The sequence below is a fragment of the Borostomias antarcticus genome (assembly GCF_949987555.1).
Source record: "Borostomias antarcticus genome assembly, chromosome: 33".
Taxonomy (NCBI): domain Eukaryota; kingdom Metazoa; phylum Chordata; class Actinopteri; order Stomiiformes; family Stomiidae; genus Borostomias; species Borostomias antarcticus.
Genome location: NC_140266.1, coordinates 2,262,585 through 2,281,468, shown reverse-complemented (window position 1 = coordinate 2,281,468; position 18,884 = coordinate 2,262,585). Strand labels below are relative to the sequence as shown.

The 18,884-nt window shown below is 47.0% G+C and overlaps 2 protein-coding genes across 3 annotated transcripts in view; both read left to right on the top strand.

Annotated features, from left to right (window-relative positions):
• The window catches only part of rtf2 (replication termination factor 2), a 245,229-nt gene that overhangs the window by 134,634 nt on the left and 91,711 nt on the right, over nt 1-18,884 (top strand). The gene's annotated exons all lie outside the window — the stretch shown is intronic.
• Nucleotides 817-18,714, top strand: itcha (itchy E3 ubiquitin protein ligase a). 2 transcript variants are annotated; one of them, XM_084460626.1, is made up of 24 exons: nt 817-870; nt 2,573-2,643; nt 3,755-3,896; nt 4,075-4,199; nt 5,184-5,315; nt 5,432-5,480; nt 6,693-6,874; nt 7,110-7,308; nt 7,729-7,824; nt 8,293-8,467; nt 8,732-8,801; nt 9,188-9,272; nt 10,319-10,447; nt 10,610-10,682; nt 10,795-10,866; nt 10,977-11,065; nt 11,996-12,155; nt 12,532-12,665; nt 13,869-14,009; nt 14,698-14,818; nt 15,003-15,107; nt 15,688-15,784; nt 15,909-15,981; nt 16,229-18,714. In XM_084460626.1, the coding sequence occupies exons 2-24, from the start codon at nt 2,619-2,621 to the stop codon at nt 16,326-16,328; spliced, it is 2,574 nt and encodes an 857-aa protein (XP_084316752.1). In that variant the 5' UTR covers nt 817-870; nt 2,573-2,618; the 3' UTR covers nt 16,329-18,714. The 2 variants fall into 2 exon arrangements, with proteins under 2 accessions (XP_084316752.1, XP_084316751.1); XM_084460625.1 differs by having other exon boundaries at nt 10,977-11,069; nt 12,000-12,155.

Sequence of the window (18,884 nt, the reverse complement as noted above, 5' to 3'; positions counted from 1 at the left end):
AACTAGGTAACTGTGATATAATGGTATATAGATATAACTAGGTAACTGTGATATAATGGTATATAGATATAACTAGGTAACTGTGATATAATGGTACATAGATATAACTAGGTAACTGTGATATAATGGTATATAGATATAACTAGATAACTGTGATATAATGGTATATAGATATAACTAGGTAACTGTGATATAATGGTATATAGATATAACTAGGTAACTGTGATATAATGGTATATAGATATAACTAGGTAACTGTGATATAATGGTATATAGATATAACTAGGTAACTGTGATATAATGGTATATAGATATAACTAGGTAACTGTGATATAATGGTATATAGATATAACTAGGTAACTGTGATATAATGGTATAAAGATATAACTAGGTAACTGTGATATAATGGTATATAGATATAACTAGGTAACTGTGATATAATGGTATATAGATATAACTAGGTAACTGTGATATAATGGTATATAGATATAACTAGGTAACTGTGATATAATGGTATATAGATATAACTAGGTAACTGTGACATAATGGTATATAGATATAACTAGGTAACTGTGATATAATGGTATATAGATATAACTAGGTAACTGTGATATAATGGTATATAGATATAACTAGGTAACTGTGATATAATGGTATATAGCTCGAATGCACACAGGTCGGAGGTGGGTATTTTCCCACTTGCGACTTGCCACCTCTGACCACAAACGAACGCACCATTATACCTCCATGGTTCTATTAGCCCTCTAGCTCCGCCCACTCACCCAGCTAGCTAGTAGCCTAGGCTAGGCGGCTAGCTCTTCCTCCAACTCACACCTGGATAGGAACAGCTGGATCGATAGCTCGCTATTGGTAAGATTGATCTGCATTCATGTGACGCCAGTTCTTCAACAACAGCATAGTGTAGCCTAGCTAGTTAGTTAGAGAAGGATCGTTTGTTAGATAGATAGCAAGCTAACTAGCAAGCTATCTATCTATTAGTTAGCTAGCTGGCTAGTTAGCTAGGTGCTACATGCTAGTAAATAGATGGCTCCCTTTTCTTTATGACGATTAACGGGTTACCCAACTTTTAAACTTGCTGGTCAAACATTGAACATTTGTTGGATTGATTTACCCAATATAGATCTACCTACTAGCTAAATACCCGGATGATGGTTTGCTAGCAGCCTAATCCATCTGGATCAGCCAGCTAGCTGTGTGTGCGGCCTAATGTTGATTACTCACTATTAGAGCTAGGCTTTGTTGTTGTTTGTTGATGTTTGTTGTTTTTGTCAACTGAACGTGACACGCCAGACGTTTCTATATGTATCTAGTAACGCCTGTTTAGTCAGAAATAGCTAGTATATTTGTTAGGCTTAAATGATAGTTTAATGTTGGTGTTGTTAGATATCTAAAGGTATGATGATTTTACAGGCAGCTTCTGAGTTATGGTAGGGGTTTTGGTGTTTGCCTAAAATAACAACAATCCTCCCACCTAAGCACTTATTATATTATATTGCACTGTACTTTAGATTGTGATTCTTGCACTTTGCCTTCAGCACTAGACTATGCTCTTAGTCACTTGTTTTAGAAAGAAGATGCACTTGTGAGTTCTGGCAAGTAGTAGTACATTGGCTCTTCCTACGTTAAATGCAATTATTGTTAGTCGCTTTGGATAAAAGCGTCTGCTAAATGACTGTAATGTAAAATAACATGTTAGCCCATGTTAGTGGCTTTGGGGAAGTTTGGAAACTGTTTGGGGTCGTATGTGTGGGACAAGTGGTGTAGTCCAGGTTTGGCAGCTTGGGACAGTGGACTAATGTGATGATGTGGACAATAATTGGACTTCATTGAGACTGTTGCCCATGTCTATTCTACTTAGATCACAAATTGCCACCTGTCACATTCGTCAACATCCCATAATAGGCCACCTTCTTCCTGATGGCAACAGTGATGCTGTTTTTTTGGGCCTGTTCTCCCATAATATCTTTAGGACTATTTCTTTCAATGATTATTGTACTATATAATTCTCGGGGGTCTGTTGTCTGGCATAGGGCTTTTCAGGTTTTCAAAAGTTGTTTGAATGAAGGCACTCCTTGCATGTAGTTGTTAGCGTTATTGGTCAAAGTGAGATTAGCCAGATTATGAATTTATTTGAGACAGTAGTCGGGTGAGTGCAAGGTGAGCCTACAGGACCATCGAATCTTGCCTGTCAGCCCCTGACACCGAAGAAATCTGGTTCCAGAAACATTGTGTGTGATCGGGTTATGTCATGTGTAATCCAGGAAGGATTTAGCTAATTTCTCCTGTCCTCCTGACTGAGCCAGGGATTAACAGGCAGTATTGAGACCGTACCGGGCCTGCATAAGATGGTTGGACAGTTGTGTATTTCTCTTTACATTTCTTTCTACATTTTCAACTCAGTAAGGGCATGGGACTACTCTAGGCTGTCGTGCTCAAGCTCTCAGTTCACCACTCTGTCGGAGGCAAGGACCAGGATAATCTTGTTATTTTAACCAGGCCAGTAGGCCTTGTGTGTACAAGACAAGTAAGGTCACGCTTGCTGTTGTCGCAGGTCGTCCCGTGTTGCCCCACCTGGCCGCGTCGTTAATGGCTGCATTATGAAGGCTCAACTTCAAGTCACAGGTGAGTCAGTCTGTCAGATGTTATTTATAGTGACTGCAGTAAACAAACTGCGTAGGTATGATGAAGCGGCAGCACAATTAAAATGTCCGGTGAATAAACATAGATGTATGCATTTTTCAGAATCAGAATCCATTTTAGAATCAATTGAATCATCAACTGTAACAGTGCTGTTTCCTAACTGTTACTGTGCTGTTTCCTAACTGTTACAGTGCTATTTCCTAACTGTTACAGTGCTATTTCCTAACTGTTACCGTGCTGTTTCCTAACTGTTACAGTGCCGTTTCCTAACTGTTACCGTGCTGTTTCCTAACTGTTACAGTGCCGTTTCCTAACTGTTACCGTGCTGTTTCCTAACTGTTACAGTGCCGTTTCCTAACTGTTACACTGCTGTTTCCTAACTGTTACAGTGCCGTTTCCTAACTGTTACACTGCTGTTTCCTAACTGTTACAGTGCCGTTTCCTAACTGTTACAGTGCCGTTTCCTAACTGTTACAGTGCCGTTTCCTAACTGTTACAGTGCTGTTTCCTAACTGTTACAGTGCCGTTTCCTAACTGTTACACTGCTGTTTCCTAACTGTTACAGTGCCGTTTCCTAACTGTTACAGTGCCGTTTCCTAACTGTTACACTGCTGTTTCCTAACGGTTACACTGCCGTTTCCTAACTGTTACAGTGCCGTTTCCTAACTGTTACAGTGCCGTTTCCTAACTGTTACCGTGCCGTTTCCTAACTGTTACAGTGCCGTTTCCTAACTGTTACAGTGCCGTTTCCTAACTGTTACCGTGCCGTTTCCTAAATGTTACCGTGCTGTTTCCTAACTGTTACAGTGCCGTTTCCTAACTGTTACAGTGCCGTTTCCTAACTGTTACCGTGCTGTTTCCTAACTGTTACAGTGCTGTTTCCTAACTGTTACAGTGCCGTTTCCTAACTGTTACCGTGCCGTTTCCTAACTGTTACCGTGCTGTTTCCTAACTGTTACCGTGCTGTTTCCTAACTGTTACCGTGCTGTTTCCTAACTGTTACCGTGCCGTTTCCTAACTGTTACAGTGCTGTTTCCTAACTGTTACCGTGCCGTTTCCTAACTGTTACTGTGCTGTTTCCTAAATGTTACAGTGCTGTCGGCTAAACTGAAAGAGAACAAAAAGAACTGGTTCGGTCCCAGTCCGTATGTCGAGGTTGCCGTGGACGGCCAGTCCAAGAAAACGGAGAAGTGCAACAACACACACAGCCCCAAATGGAAGCAATCTGTTACAGTGTAAGTCCTGCGTGGTACATCTGACTGCAACTTGGCAGGGTTGTAGGTTTGTTTCCCGTTTCCTGTAGGGATACAGTGTTTCTGTGTGCAAAATGATTCGTCTTGCAGAGAGCTAAAGACATCGAAGCCTTTACTTTGCACTCGGCGTGGCTTTTCTCAAACTCGTTGTGCTCTGCAGAATCGTGACCCCATTCAGCAAGCTGATATTCCGCGTGTGGAGTCATCAGACCCTGAAGGCTGACATCCTGCTGGGTCTGGCCACGCTGGAGATCAGCGAAACGCTCAAGTCCAACGATATGAAACGTGAGTTTGTGTACATGCGCCTCTAACGTGATGACATTGTAGTCGCCCCCCCCAAACCTCTGGTTGTCCAATCCGTTTAAAATTGATTTAAGATCCATCAGGATAAGCCTAGGAGAGTGTGTGTGACGTGGGCCTAGACTAGAGTATGTTAACGTTCTCCCTGCTTGTGCTTTCTCGGTTCTACTTTCATTCTAGTCCTTGTGTTTGCTTCACTCACATGACTGTTACTGTTTACGTATGTCGCAGGAAGGGTTTCGTCTGTGTCGAGTATGGCTGTATTGTGTGTGCGTGTGTGTGCGTGCGTGGTGTGTTACTGAAGGCAGCTCTCCGCCCTATAACCTAAGGCTGGTGAGTGTGTTGACTTTGTCACTGCAACAGGTCCTTTCACATGATGGTTTTAGCACGCGCTGCCACGTGTGACCTAATACACGGACGCACGCTTTCCCACGACGAGAGCGGCGGCGGTGTGTTCGGATGTACACAAACTCTGGCATCCATCCAAACCCTGATTTTACCCCAATTGCACACAAGTCTTCCAGATAGAGAGAGATGGACGCTCTGTTGGATGTTTTATTCATTTATGGCTGCCATCTCCTCCCGCAGTATTGAATTGTCAAATAGATCATTGGTGTGTGAATGTTTGTGTGAATAGGCGAATGAGAGGCCTTCATTGTAAAGCGCTTTGGATAAAGGCGGAAATGCGAACTGCCACTCCGTGATGTGACGTTATATGAAAATCACAGTCATACATTCGTAATGAAACGCCAGATAATGGAGGTTTTATGTGAAGCCACATACTGTTTTTCTGTGCATTTGTGTGTGTGCATCCTACAGGTAGCCTTCGTGTGTGTGTGCAGTAACACTAACCTATCAGAGCAACTAGTACCGTTTTGGTGTTCCTCAGCGCCGCTGTGTGACGCAGACCCCGTTAACGACGGGCGTGTGTTGTTGTTGTTGTCGTTGGTGTGTCCGGTCGTCCCCCAGTGGCCGAGGTGGTCCAGACGTTGCAGCTGTGCTCAGACCGGGACCCCCAGGACACGGTGGGGGACCTGTCGGTCTGCCTGGACGGCATGCAGGTGGACCCGGAGACCTTCGCCTCCGCAGAGAGGGAACACGGTGAGGGGGAGCGCCGGAGAACGTCCTCGGGGGGTTGAATTAGAACCGTTTCACCGCTTGGTTCTGTGTGCTGAGGCGTGTGGTTGACGTTCGTCTTCTGTCTTTTCATCCCGCAGCCACCGTTCCCAACGGGGACATCCGACAGAACGGGGACTGCGGAAACAGGTGATTATTACAGTAGAACAATGTTGCTGCGGAAACAGGTGATTATTACAGTAGAACAATGTTGCTGCGGAAACAGGTGATTATTACAGTAGAACAATGTTGCTGCGGAAACAGGTGATTATTACAGTAGAACAATGTTGCTGCGGAAACAGGTGATTATTACAGTAGAACAATGTTGCTGCGGAAACAGGGGATTATTACAGTAGAACAATGTTGCTGCGGAAACAGGTGATTATTACAGTAGAACAATGTTGCTGCGGAAACAGGTGATTATTACAGTAGAACAATGTTGCTGCGGAAACAGGTGATTATTACAGTAGAACAATGTTGCTGCGGAAACAGGTGATTATTACAGTAGAACAATGTTGCTGCGGAAACAGGTGATTATTACAGTAGAACAATGTTGCTGCGGAAACAGGTGATTATTACAGTAGAACAATGTTGCTGCGGAAACAGGTGATTATTACAGTAGAACAATGTTGCTGCGGAAACAGGTGATTATTACAGTAGAACATTGTTGCTGCGGAAACAGGTGATTATTACAGTAGAACATTGTTGCTGCGGAAACAGGGGATTATTACAGTAGAACAATGTTGCTGCGGAAACAGGTGATTATTACAGTAGAACAATGTTGCTGCGGAAACAGGTGATTATTACAGTAGAACAATGTTGCTGCGGAAACAGGTGATTATTACAGTAGAACAATGTTGCTGCGGAAACAGGTGATTATTACAGTAGAACATTGTTGCTGCGGAAACAGGTGATTATTACAGTAGAACATTGTTGCTGCGGAAACAGGTGATTATTACAGTAGAACAATGTTGCTGCGGAAACAGGTGATTATTACAGTAGAACAATGTTGCTGCGGAAACAGGTGATTATTACAGTAGAACAATGTTGCTGCGGAAACAGGTGATTATTACAGTAGAACATTGTTGCTGCGGAAACAGGTGATTATTACAGTAGAACATTGTTGCTGCGGAAACAGGTGATTATTACAGTAGAACAATGTTGCTGCGGAAACGGGTGATTATTACAGTAGAACAATGTTGCTGCGGAAACAGGTGATTGTGTGTCACCATGTTCTATGACAAATAAAGAATTCTTCTTCTTCTTCTTCTTCTTCTTCTTCTTCTTCTCCTCCTCCTCCTCCTCCTCCTCCTCCTCCTCCTCCTCCTCCTCCACCTCCTTCTTCTTCTTCACGTCCCTCAGGTCCAGCAGAGACACGTCTCCCTCCAGCGACTCCACGGACGACTGGGTCATCGTTCCTAACGGTCACGACGTCGACGGCACAGGGTCTCCCGCCCCGTCACCAGGGGGCTCCCAGTCCTCCCGGCCCCCCAGGCCCTCCCGCCCCCCTCCCCCCACCCCCCGCAGACCTGCAGCTTCCCCAGGTGGGCAGACGACCGGACGAACACGGCCGATGAGATTAGAAAGTATTACATTAGAAGAAAAATTAAAATAATCCACATAAGGTAGAAATACCTTCATGATGACATTATCTATACAGGAAAATAAGATTTAGAAATGTTTTTAAAACGCCATTGCTTCTGAATTCCATTATACCACGGCCTAGTGGTCTCTGGCGTTCCCCACACGGGCGTGACCGAGTCTTCCATCCCCCCCCAGCCTCCTCCAGCAGCTCCTGCCCCAGCGAGGTGAGCGAGGCCCCGGCCTCGGACGGCTCGTCCCAGGCCTCCGTCAACGGGGGCTCGGACCCCCTGGAGGCCCCAGCGGGACCCTCGCAGACGGCCGCCCCGCCCCCCATAGAGGCCGGGGCCCCCGGGGTCAGCCCCGCCGCCGTCTCCAACGGACCCCTACCGCCAGGGTAAGGCCGCGGCGTTGCTCCGCTCACCGGCGCCGCTACTGAGCCCTGGACTCTGCGTGCTCGTGGTACTCGTTGGTTCTAGAGGAGAAGCTCTGTAGCGAGGACTTCCTCTTCCTGGTCAGACTATAGGCTTCAGGCTGAAACAGACAGCAACCATTGGGTGTCATGATACTACTGTAAGATACTGAGATGCCTACACCGTATTAACAGTATCGGCCATATTGAATAACTTTTGACACTTGAATGTTAGATTGCAAACCAGCTGTCTACCACCTAGAAATGGATGTGCTACATTTCTCACACTTGATAGAGGTCGGATCAATGCATGTCGATTGAAATCAATGCTTAAAAAAAAAAAATTGCCGATTGTTGGCACGCTGTTATAGTTTACATTGTGTGTGTGTGTGTGTGTGTGTTCAGGTGGGAACAGAGAGTGGACCAGAACGGGCGGCCATATTTCGTGGATCATATTGAGAAGAGGACCACCTGGGACCAACCTGAGTCGCTACCTGCCGGGTAAAACCAACCCTCCAAACGCCGCAGCACGCCACGCCCCGCCGGGGGGCGACGCCAAGCGCCAGCGAGAGCGGTTGAAAACACGTCGGCCTGACTGAAAATTTTCTAAAACGACTGATACACACACTGAAATCATTTCACCAAGTTTTACAGTGAAAACCATGAATAAAATTAGCAGCACTACGCACTTTTTATTTGCATAAACATTAAAACAATGCGTCTGGGAGACTGTTGCTAACTTCGGTTGACGCTGGACAGTATTTACAGTGGGTTTTTCAAAGCGTGGAAATCAAACCCGATTTTAATGATAATTTTATCACGATAAATTTAATCACATTTTATTGCGATAAATAACATTTTATTGCGGTTTTTCATTAATACCGGTTATCATTACATCCCTAGTTTAGATGAGACTTCCGCGTCAGCGTTCCTCATCCCTGCCCCCCCCCCCCCGACCCCGTGCTGCAGGTGGGAGCGGCGGGTCGACCCCATGGGCCGGGTTTACTTCGTGGACCACATCACGCGCAGCACCACCTGGCAGCGGCCCACGCGGGAGTCTGTCCGGAACTACGAGGAGTGGCAGCACCAGCGCAGCCAGCTGCAGGGCGCCATGCAGCAGTTCAACCAGCGCTTCATCTACGGGGTGAGTCTCGCGTCACGGACGGACGCCACGGCGGGTCAAACTCCGCCGTCTCGCTCTCGGAACTCGCCGGACGACAAGTCGGGCCGGTTCCCGTCGTCCGTCTGCGGTCGGATGTTTTTCGGGCGGCTGCGTGCGGGGCCGCTTGATGTTTTAACGCGCCGGACGTCACCTGGTGGCGGGGATCCGTGGTGCCGTCGTCTCCGAGGAACGGCGTCTGGTTCGGCGCTCGCTAACGTCTCCTTTTTCTCTCTCTCTCCACCGAAGCTCCAAGACCAGCTTCCGCCCACGCCGAACAAGGAGTTTGACCCTCTGGGCCCGCTGCCTCACGGCTGGGGTGAGTACGCTGAAAATGTTATTTCATGTAATTAATTGCTTTATAAATGTTCTTAGCCGGTAGACAAACATACTCCAGGAGCTTGCTCGATCGCCTCGTTGAGAGGGGTCAGGGAAGAATGTTTACAGCTCACTTATCTGGCCCCTGGGTGATACTCTTTTTTTGCTTCCCTCTGGAATATGTAGGGGTGGGTCGTATGCCCACCTCCCTTGTTCTCTGTAAAGCGCGTTGTGTTGCCGCGTTGTGTTGTGTTACAAATAAAGCTTTGATTGATTGATTGAGTAAGCGTGCCGCCCTTCCACGCGGTCCGCTGGTGTGAACACGCCGCCCCGCGCCGAGAGGGAGGCTGATGTCATGTGCTCTGGTCTGTTGTGTGTCCGTGACAGAGAAGAGAACAGACACCAACGGCAGAGTGTACTTCGTTCACCACACGACCAGGATGACCCAGTGGGAGGACCCCAGGACGCAAGGGTCAGTTTCAGTTTATAACCGTGTGTGCGTGTGCGTGTGCGCGTGCGTGCGTGTGCGCGTTTGTGTTTCTGGTCCTTTTTCTTCTATATGTTGAGCAAAGCCCTCAGTATTGCACTACCACCCTGCCCCTTGACAGCCGCCATCTTTGTAGTTCCCTCTATTCCAGCCAGTCTAATAAGAAGGAATGTGATGTTGTCTGCCTCTCTCATCTCTCATAGCTCCTAGACGTATTCTTTTACAGTGGAAAAGCCCAAATCCGCCCACTACTACATCCTGGCTGTATGATTGAATGTCCTTTTTACGTATTACGTATTCTTCGAGAGGCTCGATTGCCAATTTGTGTAAAAGATTGCAGCCTATTATTTCACTCGTTGACACTCTCACTTCTCTGGACCCCAACTGACCTTCGATGTGTCCACCTGTTTCTCAATGTATTCAGAGCATCTATATTTGATTTCATTTCACTCACTTATTTATTTTTTATTTTTTAAGATATTTTTTGAAGGCATTTCTGCTTTATCAGGGATAGGACAGTGTAGATGACAGACAGGAAAGGTGGGAGAGAGAGAGAGAGAGAGAGAGAGAGAGAGAGAGAGAGAGAGAGGGGAAGACATGCAGCAAAGGGCGTGGGCCGGATTCGAAACCATGCCGCTGCAGGAAGGACTAGCCCACTGAGCTACCGGGGCGCCCCCTTCATTCACTTTTTGTGCTTTTTTCTTGTTCCTTTTGTCTCTGAGAGACTCATATTTTGTACTGTTTACCTATCATTTATATGATTCCATTTTCCAATAAAAAATATTATTAGAAAGAATAAGTAAATGATATGCAGCTATGTTTCCTGTAGATGTTAAAGGAGTACTGTATTGTGTGCGTGTCTGCGTGCGTGCGTGTGTGTGTGTGTATGCATGCGTGTGTGTGTGTGCGTGCGTGTCTGCGTGTGTGTGTGCGTGTGTGTGTGTGCGTGCGTGTGTGTGTGTGTGCGTGCGTGCGTGCGTGTGTGCGTGCGTGTGTGTATGTGCGTGCGTGTGTGTGTGTGTGTCCTCTAGGCTGTTGAATGACAAGCCCCTGCCGGACGGCTGGGAGATGAGGTTCACCGTGGACGGCATCCCCTACTTCGTTGACCACAACAGGAGAACGACCACGTACATCGACCCCCGCACCGGGAAATCCTCCCTGTGAGTGACTACAGTAGCCCCTCCCCCACAGTAGCTCCTCCCCCACCCCAGCTGAGCGCCGGAGACGAGGGTCTCCAACCACCAGCGGCCGCGCGTCGCCCAGAGCAGCCCTACGGGGTTCATAATCCGCACACTTAAGTTCCTTCTGTCCGTCCTCTGCAGGGAGAACGGACCTCAGATCACGTACGTCAGGGACTTCAAAGCCAAAGTGCAGTACTTCAGGTTCTGGTGTCAGGTCAGTGGAAACGGCCGACCGCGCTTGCGCACCACTAAATGGAGGACGCCGAGTGTGCACTTTTTAGGGTGGGGGGAGACTTTGAATAAGCCTCTTTCTCCCTTTGTTCCAGCAATTATCCATGCCCCAGCACATCAAGATCACGGTTACCAGGAAGACCCTGTTTGAGGATTCCTTCCAGCAGGTAAGCAGCCTTGTAACTTTTTAACGTCCCATCTGTTTGTCCCGCCGCAAAACGGAGCGATGTCGAACGGGCGGGGTTCCTTATCGTTTCTCCGTCCGTCTCCGTCAAAGATCATGAGCTTCCATCCGCAAGATCTCCGACGGCGCCTGTGGATCATCTTCCCAGGAGAGGAGGGGTTGGACTACGGAGGCGTGGCCAGGCAAGTCACAGTACGGACGCTGGGTCATGAGGGACCAATGGGATGGTGACTGGACACGGAGGAAGACAAGTCCTGGACCAGAAGTCCTCTTTTAACGGAGACAGTCTTCATATGCAGTTGTCCATTACTAGTCTTTAAACTTGGTCCACAGTGAATTAATATTTTTGGATTGTTGCAAGTTAGATTAGTCGTTTACACACTCGGATAGCTCACTGTGTGTGTGTGTGTGTGTGTGTGTGTGTGTGTGTGTGTGTGTGTGTGTTTGTGTGTGTGTGTGTGTGTGTGTGTGTGTGTGTGTGTCCGTGTGTGTGTGTCCGTGTGTGTGTGTCCGTGTGTCTGTCCGTGTGTGTGTGTCCGTGTGTCTGTCCGTGTGTGTGTGTGTGTCTGTCCGTGTGTGTGTGTCTGCCCGTGTGTGTGTGTGTGTGTCCGTCCGTGTGTGTGTGTGTCTGTCCGTGTGTGTGTGTGTCTGTCCGTGTGTGTGTGTGTCTGTCCGTGTGTGTGTGTGTGTGTGTGTGTGTGTGTGTGTGTCTGTCCGTGTGTGTGTGTGTCTGTCCGTGTGTGTGTGTGTCTGTCCGTGTGTGTGTGTATCTGTCCGTGTGTGTGTGTGTCTGTCCGTGTGTGTGTGCGTGTGTCCATGTGTCTGTCCGTGTGTGTGTGTCTGTCCGTGTGTGTGTGTGTCTGTCCGTGTGTGTGTGTGTCTGTCCGTGTGTGTGTGTGTGTGTCCATGTGTCTGTCCGTGTGTGTCTGTCCGTGTGTGTGTGTCTGTCCGTCCGTGTGTGTGTGTGTGTGTCCGTCCGTGTGTGTGTGTGTGTGTCTGTCCGTGTGTCTGTCCGTGTGTCTGTCCGTGTGTGTGTCCGTGTGTGTATGTCCGTGTGTGTGTGTGTGTCCGTGTGTGTGTGTGTGTGTCCGTGTGTGTGTGTGTGTTGACAGGGAGTGGTTCTTCTTGCTGTCCCACGAGGTGCTGAACCCCATGTACTGTCTGTTTGAGTACGCCGGGAAGGACAACTACTGCCTGCAGATAAACCCCGCCTCCTACATCAACCCCGACCACCTCAAATACTTCAAGTTCATTGGACGCTTCATTGCCATGGTACTGTTGACCAAACATCCATCATCACTCTCAAGTATTGACTGCTTCGTTGACTCTCGAGTGTCCGTTTGATTTAGCTCACCTGGTGCACCGTCTGGGCGGAGTTAGCGCAGATGGAGTAACTGATTAGTCACAGAACGGAAATTCCAGTGCACCAGGCCAGCTGAATCGAGCTGGCTTTTTGAAACAGTGTGATATGATGTTCAGAGAGGCTTTACAGTAATATACTGGCTCTGTGAGTTTTGTATTTTTCGTACCGCTCCTCGCACTGTCCTGTCTCGTGATTCTGATTCTGATGTTTAGTTATGAATTTATGAAATGAGTAGCCATCTCTTATTAATATTAACGGGACTTTGTCTTGGGCGTTTCTCTGCAGGCCCTGTTCCATGGGAAGTTCATTGACACTGGGTTCTCGCTGCCCTTCTACAAGCGCATCCTCAACAAACCCCTGGCTCTCAAAGACCTGGAGTCCATCGACCCCGAGTTCTACAACTCCCTCATCTGGATCAAGTCAGTCTGGGGCTTGGGCCGGGGCTGGGAGCTGAGACTGGGGTCAGGGGTAGGGCTGGGGATGGGTCAGGGCTGGGAGCTGAGGCTTGAGCTGGGTCTGAGGCTGGGGTTAGGGCTGGGGCCGGGGCTGGGTCAGGGCTGGGAGCTGAGGCTGGGGTTAAGGCCGGGGCTGTGTCAGGGCTGGGAGCTGAGGCTGGGGTTAAGGCCGGGGCTGTGTCAGGGCTGGGAGCTGAGGCTTGAGCTGGGTCTGCGGCTGGGGTTAGGGCTGAGGCTGGGTCAGGGCCTGGGTAGGAGGGGGAATTCTGGGGTGGAATGGCTTCAGAGCTTTCAATAATACTACATTTATTTTGATGATGATGCTGATGGTGATGATGGTGATGGTGATGATGGTGGTGATGATGATGATGATGATGATGATAGTGGTGATGGTAATGATGATGATAGTGATGATGATGGTGATGATGATGATGATAGTGGTGATGATGGTGGTGATGGTAATGATGATGGTGGTGGTGATGATGATGGTGGTGATGATGATGATAGTGATGATGATGGTAGTGGTGGTGATGATGATGGTGATGATGATGATGGTGATGATGATGCTGATGGTGGTGGTGATGATGATGATGGTAGTGGTGGTGGTGATGGTAATGATGATGATGGTAGTGGTGGTGATGATGATGATGGTGGTGATGATGATGATGATGATGATGGTAGTGGTGGTGATGATGATGATGGTGATGATGGTAAGGATGATGGTGGTGATGATGATGATGATGCTAGTGGTGATGATGATGGTGATAATGATGGTGGTGATGGTAATGATGATGGTGGTGGTGGTGATGATGGTGGTGATGGTAATGATGATGGTGGTGGTGGTGATGATGGTGGTGGTGATGATGATGATAGTGATGATGGTGGTAGTGATGATGATGGTAGTGGTGGTGATGGTAGTGGTGGTGATGATGGTGATGGTGGTGATGATGGTAGGGGTGGTGATGATGATGATGGTGGTGATGATGATGATGATGATGGTAGTGGTGGTGATGATGATGATGATGATGATGATGATGGTAGTGGTGGTGATGATGATGATGATGATGGTGATGATGATGGTAGTGGTGGTGATGATGGTGATGATGATGGTGATGATGAAGGTAGTGGTGGTGGTGCACAGTGACTGACCCGTGCGGTTCCCCTCAGGGATAACAACCTGGAGGAGTGCGGGCTGGAGATGTACTTCTCTGTGGACAAGGAGATCCTGGGGGAAGTCACGACCCACGAGCTGAAGCCCGACGGGGGGAACGTCCTGGTCACTGAGGAGAACAAGGAGGAGTACATCAGGTAGGCTCCGCCCCTCAGGAACACAGGCAAATCAAACCAAACTTTATTAGAGCACATTTCATACTCAGAGGCAACATAGTTCTTCACGGGACAGAAGTAGGGGGGTGGAACACATATATACTAATCCTGACTCGTTATAGGAGAATGAGGAGCTATGTTTTTACCTTGAATTGAGGAATTCAAATGTACCCATACAGTGTGTCTGTGTGTGTCTGTGTGTGTCTGTGTGTGTGTGTCTGTGTGTGTCTGTGTGTGTGTCTGTGTGTGTGTGTGTGTTTGTGTGTGTTTGCGTGTGTCTGCGTGTGTTTGTGTGTGTCTGTGTGTGTCTGTGTGTGTGTCTGTGTGTGTGTGTGTCTGTGTGTGTTTGTGTGTGTTTGTGTGTGTCTGCGTGTGTCTGCGTGTGTCTGCGTGTGTCTGTGTGTGTGTGTGTGTGTTTCTGTCTGTGTGTTTGTGTCTGCCTGTCCTTCCGTCTGTGTGTGTGTGTGTTTGTGTCTGTCTGTCCTCCCGTCTGTGTGTGTGTGTGTGTGTCTGTCTATCCTCCCGTCTGTGTGTGTGTTTTTGTGTGTTTGTGTGTCTGTCCTTCCGTCTCTGTGTGTGTGTGTGTGTGTGTCTGTGTGTGTCTCTGTCTGTGTGTTTGTGTTTGCCTGTCCTCCCGTCTGTGTGTGTGTGTGTGTGTGTGTGTGTGTAGGCTGGTGGCTGAGTGGAGGCTGTCCAGAGGGGTAGAGGAGCAGAACCAGGCCTTCTTCGAGGGCTTTAACGAAGTGCTGCCTCAGCAGTACCTCCAATATTTCGACGCCAAGGAGCTCGAGGTACTGACCAACAGGGTCTTCTCACAGGGAACGGAATTGAAAAGGAAAAAGAGAAGAACATTTTGAGATTCGAATGAAATCAAACATTTTCCAGCACCTACAGTATCACGGCCGTCACTTATTCATCCAGCATGCATTGCTCCTGCTCGCAGGTGTAACATGTAATTCCCCTCCCCGCCCCTAGGTGATGCTGTGTGGGATGCAGGAGATCGACCTGGTGGACTGGCAGAGGAACACCATCTACCGACATTACGCCCGCAGCAGCAAGCAGATCCTCTGGTTCTGGCAGGTCAGCGGCTTCTCAACACGGGAACGTCTCTTCCGCCGTTTTTACCTTCTGATCCAATCGAGGGTTTTCACGGCCCGTCGTCTGTCGGCCATGTTGGAGGTTGAAGCTACTGAATGTAGATAGCTAGCTAGATAGATAGATCAATAGACAGGTAGATAGACCTATCTATCTACCTATCTATCTAGTCGTTAGCCTAAAGCTGAGCTTACACCTTGCTAAACCTAAGCTTAAACCTCCAATATGGCCGTCCGTGAAAACCCTCTATAGGTAGAAGCAGATGTCCCGGCACTCACAAATTAATATAAAAATATAAACTTTATTGGCCAACAAGTGGGACGTTTCGGCTTCATGACTTCATCAGCATATAGACATTTTTAAACATTTTTTTATATGCTGATGGAGTGAGGCCAAAACGTCCCACTTGTTGCCCAATAAAGTTTATAATTTTTATATTAATTTGTGAGTGCCGGGACATCTCCTTCCAGTTTTTGAAGGAGATGGTACTGATGGTGATGTGTGTGTGTGCATGTGCGTGTGCGCGTGTGTGTGTGTGTGTGCGCGCGTGTGTGTGCGTGTCCAGTTTGTGAAGGAGATGGACAATGAGAAGCGGATGAGGCTGCTGCAGTTCGTCACAGGGACCTGTCGCCTGCCGATGGGCGGCTTCGCTGACCTCATGGGTAAGATGGCGCAGAATCCCCACACCACAAAACCCTCCTGACATCGTTACCTTACACACGAGACTGACCCTTTACCCCCCCCCCCCACACACACACACACACACACACACATACACACCTCTAGGGAGTAACGGCCCCCAGAAGTTCTGCATTGAGAAAGTGGGCAAAGAGAATTGGCTTCCAAGAAGCCACACGTGGTAAGTTCAGTTGAAACCTTGTGTCAGTTAACAGTTTGAATAATATTGGAATAATTGTGTCTGGCGACCAAATTTCCAAAGCTTAAGTGTGGTCGGATTAAACATTTCTATCACTGGACTGCATAGCTATAACTGCATGCATTCACCTTGCCCTTGGTTCTTCAACCAGGTGGAAATAATGTATTAATATAATTCACTTAATTCCTCTTGATTACTGACATCTTTTTTCGTTTATTTCTGAAACCAGCTTTAATCGTCTGGACCTGCCTCCCTATAAGAGCTACGAGCAGCTGAAGGAGAAGCTCATGTTCGCCATTGAGGAGACGGAGGGCTTTGGACAGGAGTAGTGAGACGGTCGCGGCAGCATGAGGCCGGCTGCGAGGACTCTCCTCCACGCTGGTCGACCGCGCCCGCACCTTCAGCACCTTCCTCCCGGCGGTCGGGCTACAGCACTTTTGTCTCCTCGGTCAGACACGCTTTCCGCAGCCAGGAGCCTCTTTAGGGACCCTCTCCTCGTCCGCAGAGAGCCACACGAGGAGCCGACAGCCCCGCCCCCTCCCAACCCCTCCCCTTCAGGAAGAGGAGAAACCCCCCCCCCCCCCCCCAACTCCACCCCCCCAATCCAGCTTGCCTTACTCAGACCACTCCGCAGGCCTGTCAGGAAGAGGAGGAACTGTGAGAGGAAGTGAAGTCACCCTCGTTTAGTCATGTGTGCGCTCACCGTGTATATGGGCATGTGTTTCCTATCTTCTCACTGCAGTATTTCAAGTCGTCATGGGAGCGTCAGACTGACCTATGCACTTCAATGTCTTTAACTGTTTTCCACTCCCTGAGCCTGTGCTGACTGAATGAATGAATGAACGACTTAACAGATTCTAGGATTGTGTGCGCCGGTAGCATAAAAGAAAAAGAAGATATTGTCCCTTCACAGACTTATGACATAGAGATTACAGTATGTTACCTGATTTAACCTGTTGCTTTCCTAACTGTTGAATTGAATCCCTCTACTGGTCTTCGCACAGTTGTGTGGGGCAGTAAGATAGTTGTGAATTTTATTATAAGAGGCTATATTTTCATGTGCAATAGTTTTCTAGTAAGATGTTTGTTCCCGTAATATAGCATCACTGATACTGGCTCATATCATGTTTCTTTTAGTATTTCATTAGTATTTAAGATGTTCAAACCACCCAACATGGTGGAAGTAACGGGAAACACCTTTAAAGTCATGTGTCTGTTTGCTGAACCAAGTTTTCTGACAAACCGTTGTCTCTTTATCCTTAATTCTGTGATAGCCATTCTGACTATGAGGTTGTGCAAACAGTATGGGGGTTGTAAATGGATTTCCAGTTTGTGTAACAGATCCGACACGTTACTAATGAAGTGCGAGTTCTCAGTGTTAATATCAGGACAGTAGGATTAGGATATGATTACTTAGACCAAATATTGACACTGCTGCTCCCACTGATGGGTATAACATTTTCTGCGAAATTTAAAAGATCAAGTATTAAGATTGATTTATTAATCAAAATTAATTTAATGAACAGTGATCATACTGAATACTTGATGTGTAAAACGACACCAAATAGATTATGAATGAACTTGATAATGAAGAGGTCATGGCCCCAAGCCCTAGTTCTATAGGGTTATGATTGTTATCATTGCTCTACAAAAATATACAATTATACCATCAGTGTAAGTATTACATTACTTGTCCCAAAGTACCGTATAAGAGTAGCAAATGCCTGTGAAGGAAAAAAAGAGAAAAGCTAGCTATGTTTAAGGAAACGTGGTTAAGATGACAGTGAATGACTGCCTAGATAACTGTCTTCTGTGCTTCAATCATGTTGTGACTGGGGTTTTTCAAGCATATCTTTAGCAGGCCTCTCGGTAGCATAGCTTTTTAATTGAACTAGATTAAAGTAATGACTTTTTTGGTCTAGATCATAATTAATTTGTAGCCAAATTAAACATGCAATTGATCTACAGCGTGGTAAAGGACTTTCTGAATGCACTGCTCTGAACTCAACCAGCATGCACCTGGGGGTAGTTTAAGATGAAAATCAACCCTCGGCAAAAGACTGCAAGTCATGTCTCTTTCTTTGGAGACACTCATTTAAACCCAATGTCTGGAATCTGGAACCAGAAGACCAAAAACAGTGTCTGTCATATCAGCCAATCCTTCCTCCATGTTTTTGTATGGTTGTGTCTTCTCTGTCGTGGCTGTGGTGTTTTTCAAACACAGTGTAGTCTGGGTAAAGCTGTACCCCATCAATCCACTGCGTCCTCACAGTCTAGGGAGGGGGGGGGGGGGGGGTGGAGGGCTGGCACACCTCATGTCTTTTCACGACGCCTACTCATTTCGGCTCCCTGTGTACTAGCGCATTGCCTTGTGAAGAGATTGCTGTTAAATTTGTCAATTGAACATAGACTTTTTTTTCTTGAATATTTAACAAATAATGAGACGGCACCTTGACAGCTCACTTGACTGATTAACCACTTTAAATTATTGTTTTATTTTTAATATAGCAGTGTTCCCAGATCATAGAGGAATGACATGTATAGAGATATGCAAACGCTAATACTTTGAACTCTAATAATTGCATTGTAAATCATGTTGATAGTGTAATCACTGTATTTTTCTTTGTGGAAGCTCTAACCTTTTTGATTAATGGGAGTTAATGGTTGGATACTATTTATTTGTTAATGTGAAAAGGGTGGATGTATTGTAAAAAAATAAAATAAAAAAAAGTGTCAATTGATTAAGAAAATTCTGAAATAAAACAGGCTACTGGAACCTTTGTGTGGGGTTTATAATTGGTTGAGTTTTTATCCGTATTAAACATGAAATTAACTCATACAACATGAGAAATGTACCCAAGTCCCTCAGCAAGATTTTATTGATA